This window comes from Entamoeba invadens (assembly GCF_000330505.1).
Source record: "Entamoeba invadens IP1 unplaced genomic scaffold scaff_1105074725183, whole genome shotgun sequence".
Lineage (NCBI taxonomy): Eukaryota > Evosea > Mastigamoebida > Endamoebidae > Entamoeba > Entamoeba invadens.
The window spans coordinates 72,516-87,015 of record NW_004443692.1 but is presented as its reverse complement, the minus strand read 5'-3'; the positions used below and the strand labels follow the sequence as shown (position 1 = coordinate 87,015).

At 35.4% G+C, this 14,500-nt stretch overlaps 7 protein-coding genes across 7 annotated transcripts; 4 read left to right on the top strand and 3 right to left on the bottom strand.

Annotated features, from left to right (window-relative positions):
• Positions 1-78: 78 nt before the first annotated feature.
• On the bottom strand, positions 79-1,602 carry EIN_175840 (hypothetical protein; the record flags this gene model as incomplete). Its single annotated transcript, XM_004260520.1, has 1 exon — positions 79-1,602. The coding sequence occupies one exon, from the start codon at positions 1,600-1,602 to the stop codon at positions 79-81; it is 1,524 nt and encodes a 507-aa protein (XP_004260568.1).
• Positions 1,603-2,809: 1,207 nt separating this feature from the next.
• On the top strand, positions 2,810-4,089 carry EIN_175830 (hypothetical protein; the record flags this gene model as incomplete). The annotated part of the gene is made up of 3 exons (XM_004260519.1): positions 2,810-3,440; positions 3,497-3,806; positions 3,909-4,089. 3 exons carry the CDS (start codon positions 2,810-2,812, stop codon positions 4,087-4,089), a joined length of 1,122 nt encoding a protein of 373 aa, XP_004260567.1.
• A 405-nt stretch (positions 4,090-4,494) lies between these two features.
• Positions 4,495-6,107, top strand: EIN_175820 (ankyrin repeat-containing protein, putative; the record flags this gene model as incomplete). The annotated part of the gene is made up of 2 exons (XM_004260518.1): positions 4,495-4,691; positions 4,787-6,107. The coding sequence occupies 2 exons, from the start codon at positions 4,495-4,497 to the stop codon at positions 6,105-6,107; spliced, it is 1,518 nt and encodes a 505-aa protein (XP_004260566.1).
• A 541-nt stretch (positions 6,108-6,648) lies between these two features.
• EIN_175810 (zinc-iron transporter, putative) lies at positions 6,649-7,869 on the top strand (the record flags this gene model as incomplete). Its single annotated transcript, XM_004260517.1, has 1 exon — positions 6,649-7,869. One exon carries the CDS (start codon positions 6,649-6,651, stop codon positions 7,867-7,869), a length of 1,221 nt encoding a protein of 406 aa, XP_004260565.1.
• Positions 7,870-8,494: 625 nt separating this feature from the next.
• EIN_175800 (hypothetical protein) lies at positions 8,495-9,322 on the top strand (the record flags this gene model as incomplete). Its single annotated transcript, XM_004260516.1, has 2 exons — positions 8,495-8,826; positions 8,905-9,322. The coding sequence occupies 2 exons, from the start codon at positions 8,495-8,497 to the stop codon at positions 9,320-9,322; spliced, it is 750 nt and encodes a 249-aa protein (XP_004260564.1).
• Positions 9,323-9,547: 225 nt separating this feature from the next.
• EIN_175790 (hypothetical protein) lies at positions 9,548-11,208 on the bottom strand (the record flags this gene model as incomplete). The annotated part of the gene is made up of 2 exons (XM_004260515.1): positions 9,548-9,703; positions 9,781-11,208. 2 exons carry the CDS (start codon positions 11,206-11,208, stop codon positions 9,548-9,550), a joined length of 1,584 nt encoding a protein of 527 aa, XP_004260563.1.
• Positions 11,209-11,568: 360 nt separating this feature from the next.
• EIN_175780 (hypothetical protein) lies at positions 11,569-14,230 on the bottom strand (the record flags this gene model as incomplete). The annotated part of the gene is made up of 4 exons (XM_004260514.1): positions 11,569-11,811; positions 11,943-13,793; positions 13,872-13,924; positions 13,966-14,230. The coding sequence occupies 4 exons, from the start codon at positions 14,228-14,230 to the stop codon at positions 11,569-11,571; spliced, it is 2,412 nt and encodes an 803-aa protein (XP_004260562.1).
• Positions 14,231-14,500: the final 270 nt, after the last annotated feature.

The window sequence follows — 14,500 nt, the reverse complement described above, 5'->3', positions numbered from 1 at the left end:
TTCTATGTTGAGTTCTATTTACTATTGAAGAGTTAAATTAATAGTAGAATGAAAAGTAATGGGTTAAAGATAAAAACATTAATTAAAAATTTGGCAGGACTTCACACGTTGCACAAAGTCACATCTCATGTCGGTGTGGAACTTTGGTAATGTGACTTGACTGTGTTGATACACATGTTTGATTTTTAAGGAAGGTCTTGCTACAACAGATGCCCACATTCGTGTCGACATCGAGTGTAACTGCTTCTCTTCATTGGCAGTTATCACTTTAATAAACTCATCCAAGAAATACCCCTTTTTCCCATTGATGTTGTCCACCACCATTTTGCACAACCCATTCGAGTCGTTTTCTATATACACATTGAGCCATGAATTTTGGCTCTCTTTCTCGCTTTTCCTTCGCTGGCATTTGACAATAAACCCTTTCGACCGCAGTCTATTGGCAATACTTAACAGCTTGAACGTACTCTCTCCGTGTAACATGATTTCTAAAGTCGGTTTAGTGATGATATACTCGTCCGTGTCTTTAGTCAAACTCTTTGGTAATACAACTTCGCCATTCTTAACTCCATGCCCCAAATGTGATTGAAGAAACTGGCTAAACACGTCGTTCTCCTCTTGACTCTCAAGTTTGTAAAACATCGTTTTCAATGGGAACGCACTGTTTGTAATGATGAAGGAATTGTCTGTTAACACACTCTTGTGGACATCGTAGATTTCACAGTTTCGATCAACAAAAAAGTCTTCCGAAAGTGCTTTATGAGGAACCGGAGAGTCTGTTTTGAACGAGAGACCTTCGACGAGAAACGGGCGTATGTAGTGAACAAAGTCGACAGAGTGGAGTGTCGAAGTGTTTGTCAAATAGAAAAATTCAATGTACTTCGCGAGAAGTATTTCAACGGTTTTCCACTTTGAGACGAAGATGTCGAATAACCCGACCCACTTCGATACCGATTCTGGAGTTAGAAGAGGTTGTGCAAGATATGCCATTAAGAAACTCACAAACAAAGAGTTTGTCTTCTGTGTTAACCACTGTATACTCTCTTTGTTGTTTTGTTTCAATTTGTTAATAAGATCCATGGCGTCGCTATCGCTTTTAATTCCATTAACTAGACGGAGAGCTATAATAGGCAAATTCTCTAAGTCACTTCTCTGCGACGATTGAATGTCAAACTTCCCACAAAAAGAAGGGAAAGAACCTAATGCAATATCACAGAGTGTTGGGTCTAAGAAGACGGAATTCACACTCAAGTCCCCATGAAACGAGTCGGAACTGTGGAGCAATGCAACAGTCTCTACCAAGTGTAGAAATATCTTACAAAGCTGATTGGGAGTCACTGCATTCTTCTCTTCAACAAAGTGATTCACCGATATCGAAGATTGAAAGAGAGAAAACCGAAGAGACACAAGTTTGTCACTAACTTCATTCAAATAGCAGTGGACGTGCGATGAGTTGCATTGTTCCAACGCTTCGAAGCGGGATGTATTAAAAGTGGACTTCTCGACTTCAACAAATTGATAAAAGCAGTGATCGAGTGAATTGAAGAAAACTTGAGGATATGTGTGATATATGTAATTTGAATTCCTTCGCACACATTCCATCAATTTCTGGGGTTTTGAGTTTTCTTCTTTTTTTTTGAAGAGGTGACGGAGCAAAAAATCGAATACCTTTGGCTGTTTTTTTTGATTTTTGCCTTTCCATTTGATTGGGAGAACTTGATTACACAATCTATTAATCACTCTGTTTTATTAGTATTTTAATTTACGTTTATTACTTTGAAGAGTTCGGGATTTTTGAGTGAAGGTAAGGCTTATTTGACGGGAGTTGTTCCTATTTCGGGGTTTTGTAATTGTGTTTTGGAAAATAAAACTATTTTGGGAGAGTGGTGTATTTTTTTATATTCTTGTCGGTTATTTTTTTACTCTTTACATATTTTTGGGTTTTATTAAATTTAGTTGATTTGTTATTTTAAATAGAAAAAAGTATTTGAAAGAAATAGTATCTCCACAAATGTAACAAAAGAAGATTATTTAAAATACAGATAGGAATCTTCGTGTGTTTTTGAGGACAAATAAATGATAAAGCACTTTTAGGAAGATAATTCTTGATGGTGGTAATTGTTTTTAATTGAGTTATTTCGTCGTAATCCCGAAAAATTAGAGTGAAACAACAATATACAAGAACTCAGAAACAGAATTTTTGAAGTGTTTTTAAACAAAAAGATGTAAGACATTGTATGTGAAAATTCGGGAAATATGACAACTTGAATCGTGGATTGTTTGTAAAAAAATAAAAAAATTGTTAATTTTCGGGATTGATAGTCAAAAAAAATAACACTTTTTTAATATTTTTTTAATAAAAACTATTTATCTTTTTTTATGTAATTCTAAGATCACTTTTTTGAATAAAAATATAATTTTGATCATTGTTAGTTTAATTATTATAAATATACCAAATATTTTATTATGACCAGTATAGTATAATTAAATATAAAATATAATTAATTTAAATACAAAACAATAAAATACAATTAATAAAAACTTAATTATTTTTATTATATGAAATAATATTAAAATTTTTTATAAAGAATACTAAAACAGTAATATTATCATTTTTTTTAGAATTTGTTGAAAACAAGTATTTTATTCTCAAAAAATGTTATTAAATTGTTATTATATATATTTCATTAAAAGAATGACTTTATCTTTGTCAAAATCCCAAATAATAGTTTTAAATTGGCCCAATTGTTTAGTAAAAAAAGGAATGACGAAAAAGAACCAAATTTTCAATCTGATTAAGATAAGTTTGATGTCCACAGATGTTTCATTCATCAATTCTACACCTCCTTCAATCAATTCATCTTGTTCCGATTTTTCTCAAGACATCAATTTCTGTTCGGAGACTCCATTAAAAACAACGATGGACACAGAGAGAATAAAACGGTATAGGATTTACCTTGGTTTAGACACTTCGGAAAGTACCACAGAGCTCTCACCTCAGTCTTTAATAGAACACCAATGTATGAACACTAATATCTGTTATTGGGAGTATCTAGCGCTTATTCAGAAGTATTACACATTCGACAAAAAACCCAAAAAGCCATCGAACATCGCGCTCTGTGCCTTTTCGACGTCATTTTTGAAAGCTGTGAGTGGTGGTGATCGCTACAAAAGTTCGGACTTTACTAAGTACCCTTCCGACAAAAGAAAGGTCTTAGAGGCGATTGATACAGACTTATCACGAATCACAAATCGACTCTTTTTTCCCAAAAACTCGAAGTATAGAAATGTGTATTTACTCGCCTCACTTCGAAGAATATGTTTCATCATTTGTTACACTGAGAAAGGTTGCTTATATCGTCAAGGGCTGATTGACTTGATAATACCATTATTCACGTTACTTCGCGTTGAAGATGTTGAAGAGAACCCAAGTGTCATCCGTTTGTGTGTAACTCAAATTTTTAATTCCATTCACAGCAAATGAATTCACTTGAAGCATTTTTTGAGCCATGTGTGTATCAATTGGGATGTTTTGTATACAAAATAATTAACCAATTTTTTTACAGGCAGAAAGCTTCTGAATTATTTGGGATGGTCGTGTATGAACGCTTATTAAAACATATTAAACCAGACCTCCAACAGCACTTGCATGAGATTAATATCCACCCAATTTATTACGCATTTGAACCAATATTCACCTTATGTTCGAGGTATTTTAATGATGGAGATCTCTTTAAATTGTTGGACAGAGTATATAATTCCCCACAATTCTCGTTTATACATTTCTTTATGATCTCCGTGTTGTTGTTTGTTCTCGGATAGAGTTATGTCTATAGTTTCTTGTTAATAAATAATTATAATTAGTATAATAATGTGTTGCTTCATATAAAAGTGGACTAACGCCGTAGAACAAAACAGTCACAAATTATGACCGCAACTGACGAATGTGAGGCTATGCCTTTTTTAACACAATTCTTCCCTCTTGAAGACTTTGATAGTGTTTTTACTACGGCTGCAGTTTTATACGAACACAATATTGACAATTACTCATCGATTGTAGAGCAACTCAACATTGAGTGGTCTGCGTAAAAAAGATATTACCTTCGATGATGTTGTTCTATTGTAATATAAGGTAATGAACTTTTCAAATTCATTTCTTTTATTAACATATATAACATATTTGTCGCGACTTTTGCATGCACCTCTGTTGATAACTTCAAAGTCAAGTAACCATTTTTGAATCTAATAATTTATTGTATTATAATAATATATTTAATAATTTTTAAACAGCATTATATTAATGTAATGCTCTCCACGTTGAAATTATTCAAATAATATTGAATTATTTGTCGACAATTTGTTCTAAAATGTAATGCAAATCAAATAACAAATACTATAAATAATAATATATGTATTTATAACATATAGATTAAGTGTATGTCGTCTGAAATATTTTTTCATTGATTTCATTACTCAAAAAGTATATCAAATCATATGGAAGACGAGTCAGTCAAAATATGCTTGGATAATCTTTTGAAAGACAGAGAATTGGTGGTCGACTACTTCCAACATTTACTTGTCGATAATAAACCATCTGAAGTTGAGACGTGGCTTAAGTCAATAGATTGCAAAACATGGATGAAAGAATGCAAACGCTTTCCCAAATTTTTCCATTGCATTGTTGCACTCGCGTTTGTTTGACTTATTACAATAAAAATAATATATAATTATAATGATAGTATTTGATTCTATAAAATATAATAAATTGAATTAAACTAACTTTAAGACCAATCAAGTTAGTCCACCTTGTTATTGTATTATTTCCTACCTTCATCGACATTAAAAATGTCAAAGGATCCACTCCAATATTTACTGCTATGGAGAACAGAAGAGATGAAACAGTCAAATTACTAGTGGAGGCGGGAGCAAGTTTAGTTGAAAAAAACGACGAAGGGAATACACTGTTGCACCTTTTATCGCAACGCTCAGGTGCATTTGTGAATGACATAGTTACCGATATCTTACAAGTCAATCCTGAACTCATTAATACACAAAATATCTATGGAGAAACTCCACTACATATTGCATGTTTAACAGGGAATACTGAAGTGATTCAATTATATCTAAAGAATAAGGTTGATGTCAATAGAACGACTGAATGTGGTCAAAGTGTATTACAATATGCTCTTGAGTCTCCACGATATTCTCAAATTAAAACCCTAATTGCCCCATTCCTCGAAGAAAAGAAGGAAAGTATCTTTTGCACAGAAACAGAAGAAATGAAAATGATTAAAAGTCTGAGTTTTTTAAAAACCACTAAACCACCTAAAAGTTCGATGTTAAAAAACTCCCAGTCGGACTCAAGTGTTAAACATACACAATCCACACACTTCGGGTTTGTGTCACCTCTGAGACTTCTTGGCACCGCGGCGAAGTTGTCTGCGTCGAAAATCTTTGGGCAGAAGGCTAAAGACCTTTCCTCTGAAATCGAGCAATTGAAGAAAGAGGAAAAAATCATCACTTTTGTGTTTGAGCCAAAACTTCGGAAACGGGTGATTGTAGTAAATGTTAATAATATGAGTATTGGACAGTTTGCAGAAATCATTAAAAACACAACAAAAGTATTTAATCAATTAATTAATAAAAGTGAATCTATAGTATGCTGTGTTCAACAATGTATCGTACTCAGCTCGATCTTGACTAATACCTTTGATGTACTATACAAAACTATTCCTTTAATTAGTGGCATCAATTTTAATATGGAGCAACTCCAAATAGTTTCTGAGGAAATCTTCGAAAAAACTCAAGTCGTCAATTTGCCAAGAGAATTTTATGTGTGTTGCGATACGAAAGAGAAAAATCAAAAGGTCAGTGATATCTGCTTATCGGCTTTTGCTGAGATTTTCGAACAGAAAAAAATGACTCAGATATCTAAAAACTATTTGGTCCAGCGTTTTGGGAAAGGTGCGTCGTATATCGTTTTGGGAGAACAGATTGACAATTTGGAGAAAGAAAGTGGAACTATTTTAAACGTTACAATTGAGGGTGGGAATATCAAAAGTGATTTCGAAAATGTTTTGAAATGGGTTGAAGTAAATTGGAGATAATAACTTCATTCGTTTTTATAGTGAGATGGAATGATTTGTCAATAATTCACTGTAAATATATATTATTGATGTGTAACCAAGTTTTAATTGTTTTTATTATATTTTTATTATAAATGAACCATATATCATCATCACAAAAAAAATAAAAAATGTTATCTATATTATATATTTTACTATTAAATATAGAATTTGTTATAAAAAAATAGAAAAAAGGGAACGTTTTTTCAAAAATGTTATAAAACTTATTTCCCGAAATTACACGCAGATTACAAGTAAATAAAATGTCGTTTTACCCGATTAAAATTATTAAATGATTTATTTAAGGCGGAATGAAATATTTTTATAATCAATTGAAAAAACACCAAAACGAATTGGAATGGTTATTTTATATTAAAGAAATAGTACAACCTTAATAGTATCTTAAACCTTTACAACGAGTTGTACCACTTGTTCCCTCTACGTTCCCTTCGTTCCCGTTATTCTCAATCGCGTTGTTTAAAATTGATATATAAAGTAATTTCAACTAAAAAAATACAAAAGAATGACGAACACCATGGATTGGAAATTGGCACTGTACATAGTAGCGTGTTTTGCTGTTTCATTAATAGGAGGATTCATCCCCTTTCTCATCAAACTTGTTAAACATCAAAAGTTAGCAGCAAGGATAATTAACATTGCCTCAGTTGCTGCTGGGGGGTTATTTTTAGGTGGTGGGTTAATGCATATGCTTTCTGAGGGTCTTGAGATGATTGAAGAGTCTGGGTATACCTTCAAAGGGTTTCCTCTTGGGATGTTTATAACTGGTGTAACTTTCATGTTCATCTTCTTTGTCGACAGAGTTATTGTTGAACATTCGCACACTTCCTTTGACGAGACTGATGCTAATATCATGCAAGTTGAGTCGTTGACAATAGTAGAGTTAGAGAACACAGACAGATCCGATAAGACTGAAAATAGCGAGAAAGTCGAAACCCACACCGTCCACCATTTGAATGAAGTCCACGAATTGCATACAAAAGAAGAAAATGAGACAAAAGAGATATCAACACCAAACTCGACTAGTCCTCTTTCTAAAGAGAACAAAAGTGATCAAAACTCATCCGAGTCTTCTGAAGTAGAAATGCCTGAAGATGTCCAAACCACTCGAAAGAATAAAGGAAAGAACGTTGGACATTCAATATCTAATTATATGAACGTTATCGTGTTAATCACTGCTCTTTCAATACACTCATTGTTTGAAGGATTAGGGTTAGGTGCTTCTAATGACCCATTGTTGATATTTATTGCTATTGTAGCACACAAGTGGGCAGACTCTGGATTAGCTGTCTTATACTTAATGCAGAAGATCCGACGGTGGGTGGTGTGTGTTATTATATTATTCATATTCAGTTTATTCACGCCAATTGGTGCATTGATAGGGTCCTATATCATCGCTTCGCTTGAAGACGAAAAACAAAGTTGTTTAGTTCAAGGCATTATGTGTTGCATTGCCGCAGGGTCGTTCTTGTTTGTTTCAATAGTAGAAATACTCGGAGAAGCATTTGAGGAACACCACCATAATGAATACGATTCACATACACACCACGGAGGAAAGGAAGAGTGCTCAAAGTGTGAAGATGAAGCTGGAAAGGGGGATATTAAAAGTAAAGAACACAGAGACTTTGTGATTGATAAGTATATCAAATTTGGACTCGCCTTTGTTTTCTTTGTGGCGATATCGTGCACTACTTTGATTGAAGGCGACGAGGCACACGACCATTGAGAATTTCAATATATTTTTATTAATTTTATTGATCTATTATTTCTAATTTTAAAATTTATTTGTTATAGGATTTGTCTTTTTGTGAACAGTGAATTCGTTGTCGAATATTTCAGCGAACCTCGTACGTAACTTCTGTATCACCTCTGTAGACTAACATGTAATTTTAAAAAGCAAATAACATTTGGTTTCAAAATGACTTAATACTGTTGTTTTGCAGTTCTTTTTAATTCTTTCTTTTTTCTCTTTTTAATTTCACTGAGACAAAGAGCAACTAAACAAATGCTAAATAAATAGTAAATATACTATTATATAATAACTTAAAGAAAACCCAATCTGAAACTCCATTTATATAATGGACGACCTTTTTGATATGAACTTCTTCTCTTCATTTCAAACGATTTCATTTGAATTTATCCGGGAGTTTGGCCAACTTCAATGTGTTCTAAGCGATTACATTTTCTTTTTAACGGAAAATCAACTTTTTCCACCGCCGAACGAATCAACAAATCAACGGTTACTCCGCATCTCGCGACAAACACAATTCACTCCGGAAGCCACAACAACACGAAACAAAACATACCAACTCGCGAAAACATTATTCCTCAACTTTCATAAATTCTCGACTATGTATAAAACATTGGAGTTGGCAGTCAATAAAGTCGTTGCGCCAATACAACAGTTCCAACAACCAACATTGCAGAGTACTTCACAAACGACTTATCCAATTCAAAGTATTCCTCAACCTAAAACAAGCGCCGTTCAAAGACAAAGCACCACGACATACCCACAGGGATATCAACAACCAGTCTGCCCTTTTGTTACCCCTCCTCTTTTACCGTTAAAACCTTCACAACCCGTCGGAGTGCTCATTAAAAACACACAAAAGGGAATGTCTTCTGTTCTGCCACCAATTTCTCAACCGTCGAATAATCCAATTACCGCCGCGAACATTTTCCGGTTGGTAATTCCAGACTCTTTGTCGTCGTTATTAGAAAAATCGACAAACGCAAGACCTCGCACGGTACTATTAGATAGGACAGACAACTTCTGGACCGACAAATCAATCCAACGGACTAATTTGTTGAACAAGGGGTGTCTCCTTTTTGTTATTCAATGCACGGATGGGTGTATGTCCATCGTCTATTTGAAAGAGCCTATTAAACGAACAAACACGTGGGTATCCGACAAAAACTCTTTTGTCATTTTTAGAAGCGAAGGTGTTAAGCAATTCCTCAAACTCACTTTTAACGCCAACCAAGCGCTTCGCGCTTTTTACTTGAGCGAAACACAAGACGAAAATATCTTCAAAATTGCAAACGCGTGCTTCTCATTGGCATCAGACGGCACTGGAGCAATTTTCAGAAACACAAGTTTCAGCAAAGAAAAATCGTCCCAGCCGACACTCCACACCGTGTCGAGGTTAGTGGTGTTTGAGATGGAATTGAAAAAGTAGTATACAAATTAACTTCATTTTTATTTTATTGAAGTTTCGATGTTGTGAAACAAGGCTGTTCACTGATACTTTTAACTCACTAATTAATACACTCAAAATTTTAAACTATATCTATAGTATATTTTACTTTATATAACAATCGACGAACTAAAGCACAAAACCAGTTGAGTAACACATAAACGAAACGCCAGACTTATCTGTATGTATTAAGAGGTTCTTAAGTTTTCAGTTTACAAGCGACTCATCGTAGTACCATTGTGAAATCGACCCATCAAACGCAGCAGTCCAGATATATGGTGAATATTCCGTTTCATTTTTACTCAAGATGCAAAGAACCCCATCTTTGTTACCTTTCTCTATTTCTCCAATTTTTCGTGTTGTCTGGGTATGAGTTAAATTCCATAAATAGAGACTTAATTTGTTGGGCAGTCATACTTGAAATAAACAAGAAAACAAACTTTTAACGAGTAGATTCCAATTTTCCCGTACCTCGATGCCAACAAGGCTACATCTTTCATGCAATACATCGTGTTAATCGTCGACGTCGAGTCGTTGAAATTAACAGACATGTTTCCCAAAATTGAGAACGTCTCTGGTTGCATGAAAATGACTTTTCCACACTCGTGTGCGATACACACACAAAGGCCACACGAATTGTTTTCAGCGTCTGTGATTCCACATATTTTCCCTCTCTCGTTGAACGCGACTATTGGCTGCGACGTCAGTTGCATAGTCCTCAGTGAAAATGCGAAAATTTCGGAATAATTTGTCCCACAAAAGACGGTGTTCCCACAAAAATGGACACACGTCACAATTTCCTTTGGATTGCCCAACGGCACTTTAATGGAAGAATCAATTGTGAACTCATCCATGTCAATCACTGAAATTTCATTATCAGAAACGACTAAAACGGTGTCCTCATTATCGTAACAAACTTGGACATAAAATCCGTCGATTTTGTTTTTCTGTTCGCCCTCAAAGGTGTACTGATAAAGCCCAGTCGCGGTGGCAAGTAAAATAGTTTTATCGACTGAAATGATTGAGAAAATATCCAAATTGGTTGTTATTTCCTTCACATTTTTCCCTGTGACTTGATCGAATATATAAATCACTCCATTGTGATCCGCACCGACGACATAATGCTCCGAAATGACTCGACTTCCTTCGTAGATATCTTGTTTCGCTAAACACAACCCACTAAATGGACTTTCTCCAAACGCTTGCACTTTCTTTTGTATGCTGAGTATTTGTTTAGTCGGGTATACGTCGATAAAAGGTTCGGGATATAACACGTCATACTCTGAGATCATCACACTCACTATTTTATTGATCTCTGTCGACAAAGTTGCAATAGACATTATTGCAACGGTGTCGACTTCGCTCGCCTCCAACCAACTTCTCCAGACCAAATTAGGCCCCCACACAACTCCCAAATTATGAGGAGTCATCATGTTGATATAATTATTTGAAGCAATGATATTTAGGGTGTGTAGTAAGTAGTGTAAGACCATTTGATTAGCTTTTGGCAATTGAGTGATAAGACTTTTTAAGTCACTCAACACACTCTCTTTGTCCTCGTCGTACCTCCCCATCAACTGAATTAAGACTTCAAAATTTTCAGTGAGGAGCAATGGTTCTTTTTGGTGTCTAAAAAAGACCTTTAGTAAATTCGCCACAACCAACGGGTCGTGGTCTGGGGGCTCAAAGCATCCTTTCATGACACTTTCTTTATATTCACTCAATTTTTGTCCAGCTACAGAAAGTCGAAAAATACCTTCGCTACACAACCCATTTGCGATGATGTAGTCACAGGCAAAGTGTAACCACTCGGGGAGGTATGGCTCAGTCGATAATTCAGACAACGGCGTTGTGAACAAAGCGTCCATCTTGAAATTCCAATTCAGTTCTTTTTTTTATTTCAAATGAAGAACAAAGTCCTTGTTGGAGTTTTGTCTTTTTCGCTCCTTTCTGTAATCTCTTTTCGCACAAACAATCTTATTTATCGGAAAAAAAATCGCCTTTTCACGTTTACCTGTTTTTTAAAACACTTTCATAAAATGAGTCTCCGCTATCTTTTTCGACTGGTTTTCAAATGAAATCACGATTTCTCATTTCTGATTTGTGATTTCAAAGACAATCAACCGCGTTCTATTTCAAGCTTCTAAAAGAACTATACGAATAGCAAAATTAACCATATCAAAATTAGAGAGAATCACGCCTCTCAAACAGTAAAACAGAAAAAATCCTTATTTTTCGTTTGACACAACGCACGTATCCCACAAGGATGGGTTGCTTTCATACTCTGCCTTCATTTCCTCCAATCGTTTGAACACTTCACTTGCTGAAGGCCTTCCGTCTTGTTCTTTGATCACACAGTGTTTAATAAGACTCACAAGTAAAATCGGTGTTGATGGGGGTATAGTCGGACGCACGCCCATCGTCGCCGACTTCAATATGATTTGGACGTCCAATTTAATATCGGAGAACTCCTGTTTGTGAGTCATTTTTCTCAACCCAACAAATGTTTTTCAAAATGTTTTTCAAACTCCTCAAACTATTTTTATTAGTACCGAATCTATAAAAAATAGATTGGTCTGTGGAAGTAGTGAATACAACAAACCTGATACGGACGCATATATTTCTGATAGACTGTCCTGTACGTCATTTCCCAAATGATAATCCCCAGACTGTATACGTCTGACTTCTCAGTAAAAGGTTGACTGAAATAAATTTCAGGTGCACAATACGCGTAAGTCCCTCGGAGTTTTTGTAACGTATTCAAATTTGCCGTATCGTCGAACCTCGACAACCCAAAGTCACAGATTTTCAAAATGTCTCTCTCGTCCTTTCCCGACTGGACAAGGATATTTAATGATTTCAAGTCTCTATGTAAAATATGGAGCTTATGTAAATACTCCAACCCTAAAGTTATTTGCGTCGAGAAGTCGATCATTGTCTTCCAAGTAATGCGTTGCTCACTTTTCGACAACACATCATACAAACTTCCTTTGTCGCAATATTCCATCACCATCATCATCTTTTGTTCTTCATTCTGAAAGACTCCATAGAAGTTCACAATGTTCTCGTTCTTCAATTTACTGATCACACCAAACTCATGCTGAAACTCCTCAACTTCCTTCAAACTCCCCGCTTTCAAAGTCTTCACTGCAACTACTATCTTCTCCCCCAATATCCCTTTAAACACTTTCCCTGATGTCCCAGTCCCTATCAACTCAGTGTATTCGACCTTATATACAAACTTCTGACTATGTTCGATCGTTTCAAGTAACTTCTTCCTTTCGACTTCTTCCGACTCGTTCTGATTCGACTTGTCTAACGCCTTGACAGGATCGACGTCCGTCAATTTCGAGAAGATCTGAAGTAACTCCCTTTGTCGCCCAATAGCTGTGATCCCAAGCTTTTCCATTTGCTTTGCAGTCAATTCCCGTAACTTCCATTTGAACAGCCGATTGTGAATGAATATTTTGGTCTCATTCTGGTCGACATTGATCGTCTTCAAATACTCGCAGAGGTCTTTAAAGTACAGAACAGAGTTTTTGAAGTTCGTGTTTTTCGAGTGCATCACAATGGAGAGGGGCGTTTCTTTCTTGTTATTCATCACGGTGAGTGACGCGTTGTTTTCAAGAAGAATGGAAATCAGATCGGTCCGTTCCATATACACCGCGTAGTGCATCGCAGTGTTCCCATTCTCCGTTTTTGCGTCGACGTCAGCACCTTCCTTCAAGAGCATTTCGACTAAAAACATCCTCACGCAGGTATTAAACACGGCCTTGTGGAGTGGAGTCTCTCCTATCTTATTTCGTTTGTTAATATCTGCCGATCGTTTCATGAACAGGTTGAAAGCCTCTTCGCAACTAGGGTTAGAGAAGTTTTTACAGAACAAATGGAGGGGTGTGTTATCGTCGGTATTCAAGATATTGACGTTGACTCGTTCGTCCTTTAAGAGTGTCAGAATGATGTGTTCATTCGCTGATTTGTCAGTTGCCAAGTGTAATGCGGTGTTCTTTGTCTGTGGGTCTTGGAAGTTAACATTGACTTTAGGCGCTTCCAAGGCCGCCATAATTAACATTAAATCGGATTTGTCTGTTGCTATATACAGTGCGTCTTGGTGTTTCAAGATTTGTTTCTCTGCTTTAGTGTCTCGTTCCAAAAAGAGGAACATCGAAAACGTGAATTTGGGTTTGATCTGGTCGTCTTTGTTCGTTTCGTTCTCAAATTCAATTTCTTTGACGTGGTTTGAACTATACGGTAACAACTCGTTGAGGGGTAATGTCGCAGTATAGTGTTTGACCGTTTGCTTTTTCTCAGAGTCTGTAAACTGAAAGGAAAGGGCATTATCCCCTATAGTGATTTTCCCAATTTCAAATTTATTGTTTGGGGCAGGCATGAAGTAAGGCGGCTTCCGTTGCAATTTCAACTTTTTCTTCTCTTTCAGTATCGTCACAGTCAACTTCCTTTGAGTCCTTGCATACTACATCGATACTATAATAAAACTATTGGGTATGGTTTATGGTATTGAGTAACAAACAAGTGCCTCTCCTGTGGTGTTTTCAGCCGCAAACGCGTCCTTCACAGACAAAACTAGAAGTGAGAAGTCAGGTGGTGGGATCATAGAAACAAACGTTCCAAACGCACCCGATTGGTTTGCGTTTCCTTACTCATCAAAGGATTTGTAGATCCTTTTTGTTTTGTGCTTTTGAAGATGCAACAAGCGAAATCGCCCGAGGCAATACAAAGGAAATGGCTAAGATCTGAAAAGTTCAGTAATGCGTTCATGGTTAACGGAATTTTGATAAAAGGTTCGTATAGAAAATTGCACTCCAATTTCGTTTGTACTAATTTAAGTGTTGATATGTATTGTTGAAGAAAATGGTGTTGAAAACCCATTTTGATGTTTTTCTTTACAAACTGAAATATGAAGAGGAAAAACTTGACTCTTTTAATAAACTAATAAAGTATAGTTTTGTAATTATTTAATACTATTGTAATACTATTCGAGTCTAAACTTGAATAACATTTTTATAAATAAATGTTATTACTTGATTGTAAAGAAAAACCAAAAATATAATTTTCGTTTGTTATTTTAGTAAATAGTAATTAAAATAATAAGTTTCTAACTAATTTCAACAACTTTTCTTGTATTAATTATTAAGTAAA